General features: G+C 36.3%; 1 protein-coding gene across 11 annotated transcripts in view; it reads right to left on the bottom strand.

The window, feature by feature from the left end:
- Positions 1-20,603, bottom strand: part of FXR1 (FMR1 autosomal homolog 1) — an 819,632-nt gene that overhangs the window by 765,889 nt on the left and 33,140 nt on the right. For 10 of the 11 annotated variants that reach the window (XM_078350221.1, XM_078350223.1, XM_078350227.1 and 7 more), the window contains exons 5-12: positions 20,180-20,328; positions 19,851-19,944; positions 19,280-19,396; positions 17,232-17,402; positions 14,804-14,882; positions 10,127-10,236; positions 2,979-3,065; positions 1,485-1,692 (exon numbers count right to left, since the gene is read on the bottom strand). In XM_078350221.1, coding sequence (XP_078206347.1) covers positions 1,485-1,692; positions 2,979-3,065; positions 10,127-10,236; positions 14,804-14,882; positions 17,232-17,402; positions 19,280-19,396; positions 19,851-19,944; positions 20,180-20,328 — 1,015 coding nt within the window. The remainder of the gene's footprint in view (positions 1-1,484; positions 1,693-2,978; positions 3,066-10,126; positions 10,237-14,803; positions 14,883-17,231; positions 17,403-19,279; positions 19,397-19,850; positions 19,945-20,179; positions 20,329-20,603) is intronic. The other variant, XM_035274330.3, reaches the window with a different exon arrangement.

Below are 20,603 nucleotides of genomic sequence, written 5' to 3'. Positions count from 1 at the left end.
GTATTAATTCTGCAATGATTCAGAGCTAAGAGTGCCATCTACTGAAGAATTTGCATAGCTTTCTTAAATCCAGATGATGTTTTTCTACCTCTCATATAAATTCATTATCTAATCTCAACAAAAGCATTTTGCCAGAGTAAGCTCTCATCAATAAGCAGAATTCCCAGAGGCTAATAAAATTCTTCAATGAATTCATCATATTCATCATCCAATAAGCCAAATCTAATTATGCTAATAATATGTATGCTTCAAAAATCAATGAAAATATAATTTCTGTGTGATTACTGGTTAACCGTGTTTTGCATTAAATATATTTTCAGGAATATAGTAATAGTTTGCAATTTTCGGTCCCTTATATGCTGACCATTTCTTTATTAGAATTTTGCTTTTTACGTTTCAATACAGCATTAAATAAAAATATATATGTAAGAAAATGAGAATATAAAAATACGATATTAACAGAAAGGGACACCAACTTACAACTCTACAACAAATGAAAGATAGTTCAAGCTCACTGTAATTTTTACAGTATTAGATTATCCTTCAATTAATCACGAAATTTGCATTTATCGCTATTTTCCTTAAATGCCTTACATTTTTAAAAAGGATTTATAAAGTATTTCCTCAAAAGAAAGTAAGTACAAGAGTGAAGAAAAGGAACGGAAAAGAGAAAAGAAAATGGGTGAAGGCAAAAAACAAATCAGGCACTGCTAAGATCCAAGTCCGAATGGAGAAAAACGGAACAACTCCAAAGCTGAAGAAGAATAAGGGAGAATTGAGGATTAGAGAATTGTAGACTATCACCACTCCACTGTCCTCTTCCTACTTGGGTTATAACGACCCAATCCTCACAGTGAAATACATTTTAGAAAATGTTCATTTATAAAGTATTAAATTAGATTCTGGCTTTTAAAGCCTTCATTTTAGTAAAATGTTATTATACAAAATAATTCCAAATACGAGATGTTAATATATTGAAACATACCAAATGAGTCAATAAAGTATTTTTTAAAAGCTAGTAAAGACTTGCTATATGCAACCTTGGCACTGATTCACATACTTTTCATTTTTTATTTTAAGAGGGTAGACAAAGATGATTCCTAAAAGTATCACCACCATTACTAGGTATTTACTTGGAAAGGTATAAAACTATACTAGCAAAATATTTGAAAACCAAGTTACATACGTATTCTTTCTAAATATTTATAATAAACATAATTATGAACTACCAACTTAAAAACATACTTTGCTTCATTACATAACTACTTGGAAATTTTATGTATTTTACTGTCATTTTAATGTATACCATCACCACTTTACTAAGAAATGTACTAAACCTCCAGAACTACCTTCTACCCTCAAAGCCAAGATAGAGTAATGAATTATAAGAAAATGTGTTAGAGCACCTAAACTATAACTACTATTACTACTACTACTATTACCAAAAAAAGAAATAAAACAAAACAAAAAAAGGTTTTTTTTACCATAACCGGAGGTGTAATTAGGGCCCCGACGACCTCTGCCTCTTCCACTATAAGACCTAGAACCTTGTACAGAAGAGACGGTACTTTCATCAGTGGCATATCCTTTCTCTTTTTCAGGCCCTCTGGTGGAAGAAGGTCTGAAACCCATACCAATCTGTCGTAGCTGTTCATCAATCTGTAGGCGTTCCATTCTTAGCTGTTCTACTTCCTACAATCAAAACAAAAAAGAGTTGAACGTGACTTTTTGTCTTCTTAAAGCCTAGAGCTAGAGCTGTACTCCCTACCAAAGCTACAACCTTGGACAATTACATGGTAAAAAAAACATTGTGTTCCTGTCAACAGAACTTAGGAGATCATTTGCTGTTTCAGTTCAACATTTACTGAACAGCCTGGAGGGTGCCAAACATGCTGCTATAGGCATGCAATGTAAAAGACAACGTAGGCTCACCCCTATCAAGGGAATAATTAACAGCTTTAAAATAAGTTATTTATTAAATAGCTAATAATTATATAGTATTACCAGATTTTGCCCTTAAGGAGTTAGGACTGCTGAATGAGATACAGGTAACATCTATGTTAATATACTATTAACAAGCTACTTTCCTATCAAAGTAGTGACACCTCAGTTGTGAAATAGAAGTAGAATGCTAGACTTGGTCATTCAGAAATTCGGGTTATTACAGAATGCAAAAGTTTGATGTATAGAGAAAGCTCTTGGTTAAAATGACTACTGAAAGATGCAGCTCTGGCTTTAAAATGCCAGTTTTAATTGCAATTTTTCATGTATAGATAAATTTCAAAAGAAAAGGAATGAAATTATCAGAGAGATTTAAAAATATTAGCAGCAATGATACAAGAGAAAACATAGCAGAGGCAGAGGGCAGGTGAGGATATTATACTTTAAAAAGAGAAACCTAGCAGGCAGGAATAAAAGGCAAAGAGGAGAAAATAAACTTGAAATGCTTAATAATTCATAGGTAATGTTTTCCTAAAACCCTTGCTCTTTATATATCAACTCTAAACTATTTTGGTAACAATGGTTCAAATATCTGTGGACATAATGGAGATGATGTGCATAATGCTAAAGTTACCAAGGAAGCCCCACATCACTCCTGGTTCTGTACGCTATTTGTATGTAAAATACAAAAGTAAAAATAAAAGGGCTTCAGTATGAACATGCAGATACATAAGTGATTTGAGAGTCAAATTACATGAAGACAAAGTAACCATTTCTTAAACAATAAGAAACATAAAAGCTCAGAGAAAAGAAACTATGCCCACAAAAGTACGCATTTTATGACAAAGGACTTTTTAAATTCTCATGTAGAAAAATGACAAATCTGAAGCCGAATTAACAAAAATATTTAAAGATTTAAAATTTACTTCAAATATAAAACGTTTGAGGACATTTTAAATTTGTAGTAAGTGTACGTTTATGTAATAAATGCATGAACAATGATACCAGAATACAGTATGACCCATATATATACAAACCTTTAGATAAGCAATATGATACTCTAAAAGAACTTGCACATTTCCAATGCTTTCTTTAGTGCCAACAAATACAAATGGAACCATACCCTGTTTAAAAAAAAAAAAAGAGTCTTTAGTATTTAATACTTGAACAAAGTTCTAGCCTGAAAGTGACATAAAACTGACTGGCACGCATGTGCGTGCATGTCTTTTTCTTGAGATGACATCATGCTCCGCTGCCCACCAGGGCTTGGTGCAGCATCAAACTCCTGGGCTCAGGTGATTCTCCTGTCTGAGCCTCCAGAGTTGCTGGGACTATAGATGTGTGTCACCAAAATCAGATATTTTTTTAAATTTTTTATAGACAGGGTCTTGGTCTGTTGCCCAGCTCCTGGCCTCAAGCAATCCTCCTGCCTTGGATTACCAAAGTGCTGGAATTACTGGCTTCCCAAAGTGTTGAGATTACAGGCATAAACCACTATACCCAGCCCTAATATATAATTAAGAAAACTTTTCTGAAACACACAGCAATTTACATGTACTAAACTTCAAGATTTAATGGGGGAAAAAATGCTAAAATCCATGTAAGTTGAAATACTCAGATTTTCAGTAACTTGTCATATTTGCACCACAATTTACTACTGTAAATTGTGTACTGTGCGTTGACTTTAAAAATCATTTTTAAAAACCAGTTTATACCAAGTTTTCTGATTTATAATCAATTTAATTTTCCAAGTATGTAAGTCAACGTTTAACGTTAAGATGATTTTCTGGCAGGTCATAGTGACTCACACCTATAATCCTAGCACTTTGGGAGGCCGAGGCAGGTGGATAACTTGAGTTCAAAACCAGACTGGGCAACATGGAGAAACCCCATCTCCACAAAATATACAAAAATTAGCTGACATGGTAGCACATGCCTGTAGTCCCAGTTACTTGGGTGGCTGAGGCAGGAGGACAGCTTTAGTGTGGGAAGCAGAGGTTGCAGTGAGCCAAGATTGTGCCACTGCCCTCCAGCCTGGACAAGAGAGCAAGGCTGCCTCCAAAATCAAACAAACAAAATGTTCCTTCAAACTGGCAATAAACTTACAGACTAGATATATCACCTTAAGAGGTATAGCTTTAAAACATAAGAGAGCTCATTAGCCCAGTTATCCCTACAGTATGTGCTCAGGTAACAAAATCCTGAGTGTACTACAAGAGGTACTTCCTGACCACTAAAAGAAATATCAACTCCAGAGCATAAATATTTACATAATATAAAATTAAAGGAATTATTAAGATATGTAGAAGTATTAAAGTAAATCAAAGTATTAGGCCAGATTTGGTTTACTTTGCTGAACTTCTGAATAGAAGGTTTTTAAAAAGTGGCAGAAGAGAAAACTAAGATGGCACACTGAATTTTTCTTCTTTAAAGAAACATACGGGCCGGGCGCGGTGGCTCAAGCCTCTAATCCCAGCACTTTGGGAGGCCGAGACGAGTGGATCACAAGGTCAAGAGATCGAGACCATCCTGGTCAACGTGGTGAAACCCTGTCTCTACTCAAAATACAAAAAATTAGCTAGGCATGGTGGCGCACACCTGTAATCCCAGCTACTCGGGAGGCTGAGGCAGGAGAATTGCCTGAATCCAGGAGGCGGAGTTGCGGTGAGCCGAGATCGCGCCATTGCACTCCAGCCTGGGTAACAAGAGTGAAATTCCATCTCAAAAAAAAAAAAAAGAAACATACTTCCAGCTTCTTAATGGCTGAGAAAAATGAGAGTAAACCTTAAAAAACTCCCCCAATCAGTTTTCCATGTCTCTAATTTTCTTCGTTTTACAGAAGTTTCTAACAGTTACTTACACAGAATGGCTTAGGGATTTTGGTTCTAAATATGAAACTAAGCATGGGTTAAGAAATTTTAGTTCTATATACGACTCAATTATTTTCAAAGTAATTTAAAAATTACAATGATGTTTATATAGATATCGTTGATTTAAAACTTCGGGCAACAGGGCAAGTGCTAGGATACAGCACAGTTATTATGAAGGTTCACAGTGACTGTGAAGAAGTCACTTCAACTATGAAAACATGAAACGAGGGAAACTAACAGTGTCCTTCCTTAGAAGTTCACAAGCAGATAAAAGGGCATTCAAAGTAAAGTAAAAACCGGGTGGGGAGGCAAGGACCTAAAAAAAATCTTTAGCACCTACCCTGTTTTCAGGACTGTATTATGCCTTCCATGTATTTTATTTAATGTTCATTAAAAAATTAACTAAGAAAGAGTATCCTAGCTTTACAGTTAACAAAATAACTTGAAGGCATAAAATTAGCAACTGAGCCAGCCACTTTTATCTAGTTATTTAATTCCAAATAATATCTATTTGTTAACTGCCAGGATCTTATATGCTAAGGTATAAGAATAAAGTTTCTGTAAATCTCAAGAAAAAAATATACCAAACATTCTTATAAAAAATTCATTGTACTGCATTAATGCTATGACCAAAAAACAGGAGTTTTACGGAGAATGTGAATTATGCAACTCCAGGTGTGGAAAGTTAAGGGAATAAGAAAGAATAATGTTATGTAAAGAAAATGTTAAAAATAAATAAAATTTTGCCAAATACATAAAGAGAAAGTCATTCCAGACAGATGACCTGAAGGGAATAAAAAAATACAGTGTCTTGACCTTCAATGGGAAATGTTATCACCTTTACGCCATAAAAAAGGAATGGTAAACTCTAAAGAGTAAAGGATTACTAATGAATATGAGTTCATTTTTTCTAAGTTAAGTGAAACTTAAAAGGTTTTTAAAAAAAAAAAATGCTAAAAACTGATTATTTTTATGTAACAGATGAACACTGAGATAATCAGCACTAAGAAAAATCTGAATCCCTACTCCTGACACCCTGCACCAAATACATATCAACTGGAGCAAAAAGTTTATGCACTAAAAACCAACAACAACAAAAACAAGAATATAATGTATTTCTGAATGATCTAGGAGCAGGTAAAACCCTGCCAAGCATGACAGAAAATCCAGTCATAAAGCAAAAGCCTAAAAAAAAAATCCAACAATATAAAAATTTTAAAATGCCTGCTCAGGAAAAATCAAGTCAAAATTAACAAGGAATATTTGCTACACATACAAAAATGCAAAATAGTCTTATAACCCACTAATACTGAAGACAAAAAATATATAAAGGACAAAAAGTTCACAGAAAAATATGTATCTTTTAAGCACATAGAAAGATAATGTGGTATACCTTCTGTAATGGCATTAACTAAAGTTTGATAAAAACTAATACTGAAATATGTGTAAAACAGCCTTATTTCCTACACTGGTGATAGAGATAAGTGAGAAAATAATTATCAAGCTCTAAACATTTAAATACTATAAAACCTCTGATCTATCACATGGATCACTTGAGCCCAGGTTCAAGACCAGACTGGGCAACATGGAGAATTTCCTCTCCATTTATAGTTGGCAAAAGAGTCATAGGGGATGTTCACTACAGCACTGTTTTTATAGTATGTATGTATGTATTTATTTATTTATTTAGAGACAGAGTTTCGCTCTTGTTGCCCAGGCTGGAGTGCAGTGGCGTGATCTTGGCTCTCTGCAACCTCCACCTTCCGGGTCAAGCAATTCTTACAGGCACCCGCCACCATACCTGGCTAGTATTTTTGTATTTTTAGTAGAGACCGGGTTTCACCATCTTGGCCAGACTGGTCCTAAACTTTTGATCTCGTAATCTACCTGCCTCGGCCTCCCAAAATGCTGGGGCATGAGCCATGGCACCCAGTCAGCGTTGTTTTTAATAGCAAAACAAAAGCATGCAACAGCAGCTTAAACAGGTTAAAGCCAAGGGGGCATGACGAGGAAAGGAGAGACATGTAGAAGGCACAGATACACATCTGTTTTTGATATTATACTCATCTGTTATTCTAACCTTTACTCAAATTTTTATAATTAAAAACTCAAACTTAATTTTTTTATGACTTAAAACATTTATCAAGTGCCCGTTCTACTCAATTCATAGTCATAGGGGAGAATGAAAAATATGGGAGTTCAGATTTGACTTCCTGATTTCGAGGAGTTCATAAACTGGTTTGGAGACATATACCAGAAAACAAAATCTAAGTAAGACTGAAAGATTATCATTTAAAACCCAATTATAAAGACAAGAATTACTATAGTACACATGTAGAAAAAGTCATTTCAGGCTAGCAACAGTTCACCAAAGCCTTCTGAGTAAAGAAGTTACAGACTGAGTCTCCAACTTATATTGTGAAATGGTGGCACCAATAAGCCAATACTAACCTTTGGATTTATTTTAGCATGCAGTGTTTTGAAAACTGAAAAACTGTATATTATAGGTTTCCTGCTTCTCAAAACATACCACTGTAGCAAAAAATAAGACATGCATTCCTTATGAAGAAAGGCACTGTCCTCTCCATCCCTATCTTACACAGTCCAACTCGCCTAATCGTGTAACTGCTTGGCCTCTGCAAGCATTTAAGTCTCCAATGGCCAAAACTACAAACAAGAAAGTACAGTAAATTCCTACTTATGAAGGAAAACCTAGAAGAATATGCTTACAACAAAATCAATGCTGAAAAGCAACTGGGAATAAATCAAGCTAAGAGAAGACATTAATATCACACTTAGAAATTCATAGTTGAGCAAGTTAATGGTCCTCACCAATAACTACCATGATTTTAAGACAAATGTTTAGGCAGTGGTTGTATGCCAAATGGTTCAGCATTCATCTTACCATTAGTTATACTAAGCATAACAAAACAGGTGCCAATAATAATGGCATGAGACCATCAGTTTTAATCCTTATATTTTTATGTTATTTTTTTGAGATGATGTTGTTTCCCAGGATGGAGTGCAATGGTGCAATCTCAGCTCACCACAACCTCCGCCTCTCAGGGTTCAAGCAATTCTCCTGCTTCGGCCGCCAGAGTAGCTAGGATTACAGGCATGCGCCACCATGCCCAGCTAATTTTGTATTTTTTGATAGAGATGGGGCTTCTCCATGTTGGAAAGGCTGGTGTCAAACTCCTGACCCCAGATGATCCACCCACCTTAGCCTCCCAAAGTGCTGGGATTACAGGCCTGAGCCACGACACCCGGCCTTAATCCTTCTCTTAAGCCATCTTAAAATAATGCAAAATGGGGCAGAAGTGCTTATAAAGAATAAGTTCTGTGAGATTTGTACTTTATTTAAAGCAGTGTAGAATAAAATTACTGAAAACAGCATTCCAAGCCACAAGTATTCATTTGTTTGATGATATCTAAACATTCGTTGCTCCTCATTTATTCTTAGTATATTCACCTCCACATTTAATTAAAAGGAATAAAGGAAGTGGCTATCTTTAACATCTTTACAATACCAATACTTGGTTGGGCTAAATATATAGTTTTCTCTTTTTAAAAGACAGATCCCCTATCCAACAGGTTAACAAACTCCCCATACAATGCCCTGCTGTGCAAAGCTAAAGCAGTTGTGACCATTTTCTGATAATTTTATAAAAAATCCTTGTCTTCTATTCAGGCACACAAAGTTTAAGCATATAGAGCTGACCACCAAAGCCATAAATGTGAAATCCTTAAAATGATGTACAAGGAGTAAAGAACAAAATTAGGGACAAAACATCAACATGTGGGAAAAAAGCGGATGAAAAAATTTTAGAAAGCTAGGATCAGAATTAATAGCAACATAAAAGCCTAAGAGGAGTTCAATTAAGAAACGGTCGCCCAGGCACAGTGGCTCATGCCTGTAATTACAGCACTTTGGGAGGGTGAGGCAGGCAGATCAAGAGGTCAAGAGATTGCAACCATCCTGCCCAATATGGTGAAACCCACTCTCTACTAAAAATACAAAAATTAGCTGGGTATGGCAGTGCCTGCCTGTAGTCCCAGCTGCTCAAGAGGCTAAGGCAGGAGAATGACTTGAACCTGGGAGACAAAAGCTGCACTGAGCCGAGATCGTGCCACTGCATTCCAACCTGGCGACAGGGCGAGATTCCATCTCAGGAAAAAAAAAAAAGCCGGGCGCAGTGGCTCACGCCTATAATCCCAGCACTTTGGGAGGCCAAGCCGGGTGGATCACGACGTCAAGAGATTGAGACCATCCTGGTCAACATGGTGAAACCCCGTCTCTACCAAAAATACAAAAAATTATCTGGGCATGGTGGCGCGTGCCTGTAATCCCAGCTACTCAGGAGGCTGAGGCAGGAGAATTGCCTGAACCCAGGAGGGGGAGGTTGCAGTGAGCGGAGATCACGCCATTGCACTCCAGCCTGGGTAACAAGAGCGAAACTCTGTCTCAATTAAAAAAAAATAAAATAAAATACTTTCAGATTCTATAAAATGGTTAAGGAGAGTATGATCTAAAATTCCTTTGTCAGCATGGTTCACAACAGCAAGGATATGGAACCAACCTCAGTGCCCATAAAGCAATGAGTGGTTAAAAAGAAAATGTGGTATATATATCTACACCATGGAATATTACTCAGCCATAAAAAGGAACAAAATAACATTTTTTTTTTTTGGAGAAACCTGAATGGAGGCCATTATTCTAGGCAAAGTAAATCAGGAATGGAAAACCAAGTAACGTATGTTCTCACTTGTAAGGGGGAGCTAAGCTATGAGGACGCAAAGGCAAAAGAATGCTATAATGGACTTTGGGGACTCAGTGAAGAGGAAGGTTGAGGAATGAGGGATGAAAAATTATATACTAGGTACAGTGTCCACTGCTCAGGTGCACCAAAATCTCAGAAATCGCCACTAAAGAACCTTAACCATGTAACCAAAAACCACCCATAGGCCAAAACCTATCCAAATTAAAAATTCCTTTGAAAGTATCAAATTCTATAGCTTTACACTCTACGTATGATAGATAACTGTTAAGATTATCAAATAGACATCTTTTTATCATGAACTGGCTTTTTTTTACTGAAGTACTACCAAAACAAAGAAGAACGACACCCACACAGTAGAAAATGACTTGTTTTCTAAGTGTATAAAGCAGTATTACAAAAACAGATTTTAAAAACAAGAAAAACCCTCTATCGGATAAAATTTTTACCACTATTAAGTTGGCCAAAAAAAGGACATTTTAAAGAGGTAAAGAAACTACATTTTAAACACTTACGAATTATATTTTAAACACTTACGTCTTCTCTGGGTAGTTTATTTTCATTGTCCCCTTCAATTCTCACCCGAACCACACCAGATTTGTCCACTATTTCTTGAATAACTTTGCCATTTTTTCCAATTACTTTTCCTTTAGTAAAAGAAAACAAATATAACGGTAAGCTAAAAACCAGTTCTGCTATTCTTTCAGTATCGGCCCAAGTATTGTAACTTGCTAATAATTATAACCATCCAGTGAAGCTCCATCTTTTTACTGTCAATTAACTCACCCTATAGACTACCAAGGAATTTTACCCCTGGTCTGAAACTCCCTTCTCTTTCAGCATACCTAAGGTTACCAACTGGGAATGACAACAGTGCTAGACATTTTCAGAATCTAGACTTTATAAATATCCTTTTATCACTTTCATATTTTTAAAATATCCAACCCATTTCAAAACCATGAACATAAAGGCAAAGAGAAAACTATTTTAATTTGGCATTAGTTATATCACTTTCGTAATTCATTTAAGTAACAAATCTATCAATCTTACTTTTATTTTTAAGTTTCTATCTGTCCAAGAGATTTCTATGACTGGAAAATAACTTTAGAATATTTACATGTATTGCATTTTAACCAAGAAGTTTTTAAAGTACTTCACAGCTATATAAAAAATTACATAAAGCATGTACATTATATGCTGCCTTGCTAGGTATAAAATATTGTAAAATGACATAAAATTCAAATTAACTTTTCTACACTTAAAAGTCTGTCAAACAGCAGTTGTTGAGTATATTCATAAAAAGGGGTCAAAAGGCTCTCTTTCCCTGAAGGACTATCTATCTAAAGATTAGCATATACTCACATAAACTACAAAGCAATACTCAGTTGTGTACCTATTAGCAAGTACTATTCAAGTAACCTTCACCATATGGAACAGATGTATCCCTTGGACAGTGAACAGCAGTAGCATAGTTGTTATCAAGTCCACATCCTCAAATAATTTTTTAAGTAAATCACTTTTCGCAAAAACTTAAATCTTGGTTCAAAGAGTTAAAATGGAAGATTTTCCTATTGCATGCCTGAACAAACAGTTTCCATTAAAGAATGAATAAGAATAAGGACAACAGTAGACTGGTCAATACAATAAAATGACTATAATGGGTTTTTCTCTCTTGTATTCCTACTCTCAAGCCTCGTTCCCCATTAATAATCCTAAATTTAAAAGCAGCAGCAATTGAACAGGTTAAAAAAAAAGTAGGGCAGGGAATTCACATGACATGTATCTTCTCTGAGGAGCCCTAGCAGCAGCACATAAAAGCAACCTTCATTGTTAACACAGTGAAGATCAAGCAGCAACTCCATCCTTGACCCTGCTAAAAATAAGCAAATGTCTTTCGAAGAACAAAGATTAGGTTGATATACCATATTCCTTCCCTAGAACCTTTGCCACTTCCTTCTTTTGAACTATACCAGTTGTGAGTGATCATCACCCTTCCAGGGTCCTTGATAGGAACCTACCTGCAAGATTTATTTAGTCCCACCAGAGACCGTCAATATTTTAAATGACCATTTCCATAGTTTAAACTCCACACCATATTGACAAATTGAAGCAGACCTGTAGTATAAATTGAGCACTGAATACAAATGCTTAAGGAACAGAGAGAAGTGATTAAGGCAGGCTTCTGGGGATGAAAGGTTTTGAACCATTTTCAGATCAATGTTCAAATATTTTTCCCTTTCATTTGGGAGAGGTAGGAATGGTCACCTTAAAACTCTCGGAATCTGAATGAGGAAGGAAATTCTCACTGGAACTTACCCACCACGTGTCCTCATTCCCTTTTATTCCTCAGTTCTCTTTTTCTTTCATTTGGACTAACAATGTACTATTTTTCAAAAGACTGCTTCATCCATAAAACATTATGGAGGGAAATATTGTATCTGTACACATTACAACCAACAGAAATTCTGATACTCTTGAGTATTTCACCAATGTGTAACAGTTACTGCTAATGTATATTTCCTGAAGAGCACACAACCCACATCACCAGAGCCAATGGAAACAAGATCCAGGAAGAGACAACAGGTACTCACCACTTCAATGAATAAAAAAAACAATCAGAGAACTACTAATTTGCTCAATTTTCTTATTTTTGAAACACCAGAAATTTTTACTCAACTCTCTAAGATCACAACTGTCTAAGACCAAGGCTATCTTTTATAATTGATAGACTTGGATTGAAAAGAAACCCAGTTCCCTTTCACAAACCCACTGGCAAATCATTTTTTTTTTTTTTTAGACAGAGTTTCGCTCTTGTTACCCAGGCTGGAGTGCAATGGCACGATCTCGGCTCACCGCAACCTCCGCCTCCCGGGTTCAGACAATTCTCCTGCCCCAGCCTCCTGAGTAGCTGGGATTACAGGCGTGCACCACCGTGCCCAGCTAATTTTTTGTATTTTTAGTAGAGACGGGATTTCACCATATTGACCAGGATGGTCTCGAACTCTTGACCTCGTGATGCACCCGCCTCAGCCTCCCAAAGTGCTGGGATTACAGGCATGAGCCACCGCGCCCAGCCCTGCCAAATCATTTTTACAAGTGAGGAAACCAGCTGGGCACGGTGGCTCACGCCTGTAATCCCAGCACTTTGGGAGTCCGAGGCAGGAGGATCACCTGAGGTTGGGAGTTCGAGACCAGCCTGATCAACATGGAAAAACCTGGTCTCTATTAAAAATACAAAATTAGCCCATGTGCTGGCGCATGCCTGTAGTCCCAGCTACTTGGGAGGCTGAGGCAGGAGAATCGCTTGAACCTGGGGGGTGGAGGCTGCGGTGAGCTGAGATCATTGCACTCCAGCCTGGACAACAAGAGCAAAGCTCCATCTGAAAAAAAAAAAAAAAAAAAAAAACCAGCAACAAATGAGGAGACCTTAGTAAAACTCAAATATGCTCTATAGAGCAGTTACCACAATGTTAGTAATGACAGATATCAATAATTACAATTTTTTTTAAAAAGGGCATCATTTTCAAAAGCAGCTTTCTTGTGAAAGGCGATTCCATTTGATACTGATAAACATTTGATAACACTGTGGACCCTATGTATATTTATAATGATAAAAAATTCTTCAAGTTTATATTCAATTTTAACATTTCATGTCATCTTTCTAGCACTTCAGTCTACAGTGAAAAAAGGTATACCAAGAACTAATAAAGCAGAGCTTATACAACTTGCAGTAATGCCACACCTATCCAAATGTTTGAGCAGAACTGAAAGACTTTTTATAGCCAGGCATAGTGGCTCATGTCTACAATCTCAACATTTTGGGAGGCTGAGGCAGGTGGATCACAAACTCAGGAGTTTGAGACCAGCGTTGCCAATATGGTGAAACCCCATCTCTACCAAAAATACAAAAATCAGCCAAGCATGGTGGTGGATGCCTGTAGTCCCAGTTATCAGGAGGCTGAGGCAGGAGAATTGCTTGAACCCAGGAGGCAGAGGCTGCAGTGAGTTGAGATAATACCACTGACTCCAGCCTGGGTGACAAAGCAAGACAGTCAGAATAAATAAAAAAATAAGGCAGGCTTTTTACATAAATACTAATAGGTGAAGTCCATGAAACAAATTGCTGTGTTGTAAACTACTTTTCCTGAATGCACTACTCATTAATGGCCAAGAAAACAATCTTTTTAGAATAAAAGAGGTTTTTAAAATTTTTTCTATTAATGTTTGTTTTACACAATTTAACAAATAGCCTGTAGTTAAATCATTTCCTAAAGGCAGAACAGGCCATATTATATAAATGGAACCCAAGAAGCTGAAAGTATTTCCTTAGCATCAAAAAAAAAAAATTGAGAGTTAACAGGGAACAAAAACTCATCCCCCTTCTAGTAAACTCACTACATTATCTTGATGCTTCTTTTTATATTAAATATTTACAAGAGTCAATTTTTGGTACAGTCACTGCGTATTTAACACATAACCAAAGCCTTCCTGATTGCCTTACACAGCACCTAAAAGATAGACAGCACAGATGCAGGGCATAGTAACAGAGCTACAAATTAACTCACTCCAAGCTACAGTACTCATTTAACCAGCTTCGAATTCTCGTCACTTAACTATAATCCATGGGTACAACAGTTTCAGTAATGGTGTCAAATAACTAATAGTGAAACCTCCCCTCACATCATCATTCTTCTCTCCTGCCAGTAAGTTCTTACCTTATTATTCTATGCCTTTGCAACAACGTGTTACTCAGGACCTACTGTGTAGAATTTTATTACCCTATTGTTTGTTAGTTCACTGTTACTTTTCTTCTGCACTAAACAATTATCATAAATACCTTCTCAAAAAGTACTATCATAATTTTGACGAATATTTATTAATGATGAAAAGACCGTAAGGGAGTGAGAATAACAGGAAAGATCCCATGGGATGAGAAGGCTTACAAAAAACTGTAATGACAAACTGTTATAAAAACCCTGGGCCTTATTACTGGGTCACCCTGTACAGAAGAAACAAACATCTCTACTTTTTAATACATGACAAAAACAAGTTACAAGTCACACAAAATGTAATCACCAAAAAAAAATAAGTATTGCTATGTAAATAACTGTACACAGAAGTGGAATAAGGTTATGAGACTACAAGGCTAGTTTTCAATAGTCGCTGTATGTAACTAAACGTTTAATTTATTTAACATTTAGTAAAAGTACCTACCAACGAGATTCCTAGGAACCTGAATAAAATCCTCCACAAATTCCAAGAAACCTCTAGCTTTTTTTACAGCATCAGCACTCTGTAGATGAGGGGAAAAGTAAAAATGAAATCCTTTTTCAATCTTGAAGCAACCCACAATCCATAACAAAGAGATGAGAAAAAAGAAAATTCTCAATGATTATGTTTTACTAAAAGATTACGCTCACTCCATTGAGGAGAGATTTCAGGTGAAGTGATTCACAAAGTACTTATAAAAATCATTTTTAAAAACCCCAAATCAGTCAGTACTATTAAAACCAAAAATAACATCTCTAAAATCTTTTTTAAGCTGCTGAGAAATTTAGTATCAGAGTTCACATTACACAGCTGCTGAACAGCCAAACTTCAACCCAATCCTAAATATACTCCCAGGTTGTAATTCTCATGTTGAATGTTCACAATACAAATTGTCTAAATTATCTGAATTATTTTATTTATTCTCAAAGTAGGTATATGACTTAAAAAACTATTTTTGCAGAGATGTATTTTTAAAAAGTACCTTCTGTCTGATAAGATAATGAAAATTCATAATTTCTCATGAGTATAATTTTAAACGACTAGAGGGTTGGGAGTGAGTCTCCAAATGAACTTTCTACTCCTCAATAAAGTTACTTTCATTTTTAACATTTGTTCTTTAATAACCATAGCTAAGGCCAGATGTGTTGGGCTCACGTCTGTAACCCCAGCACTCTGAGAGGCCAATGTAGGAGGATCATTTAAACCAAGAGTTTGAGACTAGCCTGGGCAACACAGGAAACCCCCTTCTCTGCAAAATATATAGATACATGTTTAAATTAGCCCAGCATGGAAGCACAGGCCTGTAGTCCCAGCTATTCAAGAGGCTGAGGCCAAAGGATTGCTTCAGCCCAGAAGTTTGGGGCTGCAGTGAGCTATGATCACATCACTGCACTCCAGCCAGAGCAACAGAGATACCCTCTTTAAAATAAAAAAAAGCAAATAAAATTTTAAAAAATATTAAAACAGCACAAATTATTGTGTGCTCACTATACGACATACCATATACAATAAATAATTTTTACAATATATTCCATCCTTAAGAACTGTATTAAGGTAAGCACTACTGTTATTATTTTATAATGAGAACACTTAGACAAGAAAGTAAAGTGATGTACTCCAAGCCTACTAAAGTGGTAGATGGAATTCCAACCCAGGAAGTATAGCTCCAAAGGCTGTCTTTTCTTCTTCCTTTCCTCCTCCTCAACAAGAAAGACAGAACCTTGGCTCTGTTGCTCAGGCTAGAGGACAATGGGACAACCACAGCTCACTGCAGCCACTCAGTCTTGGCCTCAAGTGATCTTCCTGCCTCAGCCTCCAAAACTTCTGGAGTTACATACATGAGCTATCATGCTTGGCTGTCTTAATTACTATGTTATACTATCTACTTTTAAAGTTTTCAAAATTAAAAATGAAACCTTCCAGTCAGCTTTACTATGTGAAAGAAGCTTTTCATAGAGCTATGTCTAATAAGTCAAGACACAAAATTGTCATTCAAAAAAAAAAAAAAAAATCCAGGCCAGGCATAGTGGCTCATGCCTATAGTCCCAGCACTTTGGGAAGCAGAGGCAAGCAGATCACTTGAGCTCAGGAGTTCAAGACCAGCCTGTACAATACGGAAAAACCTTGCCTCTTATTTAAAAAAAAAAAAAAAAAAATTCACTTACTCAAATTTGAAGGATGGTTTCAATTTATATACATAAAAATAGATGTGTGTGTATACATACACATACACACACACACACACACACACACACACACACACACATATATATATATATAAAGAATATATGTATATATATTTAAACTCTGTGTTGCTCTGGCTGGATTAAAACTCATGGGCTCAAGCAATTCTCCTGCCTCAGATTCCCAAGTAGATGGGACTACAGGTGTATGCTGCTACAACTAGCTGAATTACGATTTAAAAATAAGTTACTAATTTCCTACCCCTGCAAATGTCATGATTCACTAGTGATGAAGTATCACAGAAATTCAAGTTCTAGAAAAGCTATTCTAATACATGCCATTTACTCCTACCAGTGTATGGCACACAGTAAGCACTCAAAAAGAAATAATAATTGGATTAATTATTTGATATGGGCATAAAACTAAAGTAAACTAGAAGCAGTTAAGAAATTTCAATTAAAAAACACTACATCCTTAATTACTCAGTAAATCTTTCACTCCCCCCAGTACAAAATCAGCTTCAATTCACCTTCTTATGCCATGATTACGAAGCTGACTGATGCTAACTGAATAAACTCTACCTCAAAAGTATTTCACTGGGAAACTGGAATTTCAGATAAAAATATAATCAAACAACAGATGATTAATATATTACAGTAAAGGCCAAGGCAGAAGACAGAGAACTCACCTCTCCATAGATTCTAAATGTTCCGGTATCTTCATCTAGCTCTATGGCAGTAACTCCAGGAACCTTCCTAGCTTGCTGAATGTTACTACCATGTGTTCCTATTGCCAGGCCCATTAAATCTTCTCTCACAACAAATTCCTCATGAAAAGCTGCTGCAAGTTGTTTTGTGCACTAATAAAGAAGGAAAATTAGAATATAAAAAATCAAAATACAAAATGGTTTTTTGTTTGGTGTTTTTGAGACAGGCTCTCCCAATGTCACCAAGGCTTGGGGGTACAGTGGTGTGATCGTGGCTCCCTGCCACCTCAATTTCCTGGGCTCAAGCAATCTTCCCACTTCAGCCTCCAATACAGGCATGCACCACTGAGACCAGCTAAGTTTTTTTTTTTTTTTTTGGTAGAGATGAGGTCTCACTATGTTACCTAGGCTTGTCTCAAACTCCTGGACTAAAGCAATCCTTCCACCTCAGACTCCTAAAGCGTGGGGATTACAGCCATGAGCCACCACACACGGCCACAAAACATTTTATTGCACATCCATGTTTATAGCATTATAAAGAGGTGAAAGAACCCAGATCTACAGGCCAATGAATAAACACAATGTGATATAGATATATATTCTGCCTTAAAAAGGAAATTCTAACACAGGCTACGTAAATGAACCTTGATGATAAGCTAAATATGCCAGTCACAAAAAAAAAGACTAAAATGCTTTTACTTACATGAGGTATCTAAAATAGTCAAATTTATAGCAACAGAAAGTAGAATGATGGTTGCCAGGGGCTAGGGAAACGAGAAAATGAGCAGCTGTCTAAAAGGTATAGATTTTCAGTTTTACAAGATTAGAAGTCCTGAAGATTTATCAATAATGTAAAATACACTTAATACTAAGTTTTATATGTGCTTTATCACAGCGTAAAGAAAAACCCGAGAAGAAAAAAACCCACAAGAATTAAGTTAAAAACAGGCCAAAACTCAATCTCTTAAAAAACAAATGAAACTCATCTAATATGTCATAAAATGAATGGGAAAACAAACTGTTTTGTTAGTCTATTTTATTAGTCTAAAACATTTTTCCAGATATAGGTAGATATGCTCACATATCCCTTGTTCAGAACTTTTAATGAGAACACTTCCAAATTTGTCCTAAGGATAATAAACAAATCTGTTTCTCTAAGACAGCACAGTGCATGCATGCACGTGTGTTCATCTAGATCTAGAGAGAGTGGGTGAGTGGAAAAACAACTACCCTAGTAGTGTAGCAGGGAGAAGAGGACAAAACAGAGTACCTTGGGACAGGTCAGAGATGTAATGACAAGCTTAATATTTTAGTACTACATGCCACGTGATGCCCCACTCCTAGTCCTCCTCTCCTCTCACACAAGAGTCATTACAATGAACTAGTTAATGATGAAAGGTATCAGGACTGATAAACAGAGCAGTTAAAAAACATAAAAACTTTAAATACAAAGTAAAGAACCAGCAATACAGTCTACTCGGTATCTCTAGTTTCTCAGCTCTTTGGTACCTGTCATCTAAGTCCTACCATCAAGTTAACAGGCATTTAACAAAGGAAAGGCTACATTTGATACAAGGCAAAATGGAAAAGTAATTCTTCTAAAGACACGACAACTCTAGATAGTCACAAAACAGGAGTCCTAGGTGGCCTTAGTTTGAAGCAAGGAACTTGAAAAATATACTTATAAAACTAAATGGGGGCCAGGCACAGTGGCTTATGCCTGTAACCCCAGCACTTTGGGAGGCCAAGGTAAGCGATCACGTGAGGCCAGGAGTTTGAGAGCAGCCTGGCCAACATGACAACACCCCATCTCCCAAAATACAAAAATTAGTTGGGCTTCGTGGTACACACCTGTAATCCCAGCTACATGGAAGCTGAGGCAAGAGAACTGCTTGAACAAGGGAGGCAGAGGTTGCAGTAAGCCAAGATCGTGCCACTGCACTCTGGATGACAGAGCCAGAATCTGTCTCAAAAAACAAACAAAAACTCAATAGGACACACAGAATTCTTTTGTAGGTAAACCCACTTACTTCTAAATGCTTAGTGGCCTCTTCATTTCTGGACATAAGCATCAACTTCGTACGAATACTTCGCAAATGCATGTCACTTAAGATATTTACTCTCTTCACAGTTGCTTCGCTGGCAGACTATAAACAAACAAGCTAATTACTCAAAACTTTAATCATTCTTCCAAATAGCACAAATGCCATCTTCTATACAAAGCGTTCCTTGCTTCTCATCTACTACACTTCTCCTTTCAACTAACATTCCGTACTCTGAGTAATCAGACTTTCCTTTCTGAATTCCTGTATTATTTATAACTGCTATTCAGAATAGGTTTGGCTGGGAAAAAATCCACGTTCTCACAGATTAAGAATTTTATGTTAAGAATGTCATGTTAAGATTTTTTTCTCCTTACTCCAGAAGAAATCAAAAATAATTAACATTTTATAGCGGCAAATGAATTTTTCTCCCACACTGTTTTAATAAATAATTCACTATATACTAAGCTGACCTTGGCTTTTCTCTTTTGAAATATCTAATAATAAAATCTGTGCAGTATCCATTAACAAGCTACTTTAAAACATGGTGTTATCTTACCAGTATCATCAGCTGTGTTGTTTCTGGATGGTAAAAAATTCTGCATGCTCCTACTGCTTTCTTAAAATCTTTATGTGCATTTTCATTAGCACACCTAGAGAAAAATTAATTCATGTGTAAGACCTCAATAACAGATTAAATTTAGAGGAGACTTATAATACAAAGTCAGTGTTTCATTTTGACATCCGCCATTAAAACCTTTGTTCATTAAGATTTTCCATCAAAAGGTTTTGACTGGATGTTTGATTGGATGTTTGGGAAAATGTTTTGCAGCACTGAAAAATCCTCTTAATTCACAAAACAATTCAATAGTAAATAAAATTACTCACGCCTCTCTCAAATCCTCAGGAACATCCACTGTGCATTTAAAGAAGGTATTTTTTTTGACCGTTTTATTTTGATTGACAGGTCGAAGTCGTTCAAATGTGACTATTTCATTGTAAGTAGCATCACAAGCAGCATATTCAATGACATAAAACTAAAAGACATCAAAATACTTTAAAAATCCCATATGAACAAAATAATGAAATTTAAATGAAGTTCTAATTACCTTGCTCAGCTTAACCAATGGATCCTCCCCCATGTGGCACAAACACTAAGCACAGCTTAGCTGCACCAATCTGATTTGCCTAAAGTAGATGATAGGTTCTTACAAGCATGAACCTTGGTGATCCTTACATGCTTGAGGTGTACCTCTGGAGTGCAGCTTTGGTGTTTGCCAATACAGAACACAAACAGAAATTAATGCTAATG

This window comes from Callithrix jacchus, chromosome 15 (genome assembly GCF_049354715.1).
Source record: "Callithrix jacchus isolate 240 chromosome 15, calJac240_pri, whole genome shotgun sequence".
Classification (NCBI taxonomy): Eukaryota; Metazoa; Chordata; class Mammalia; order Primates; family Cebidae; genus Callithrix; species Callithrix jacchus.
This window is presented reverse-complemented; position numbering and strand designations above follow the sequence as displayed.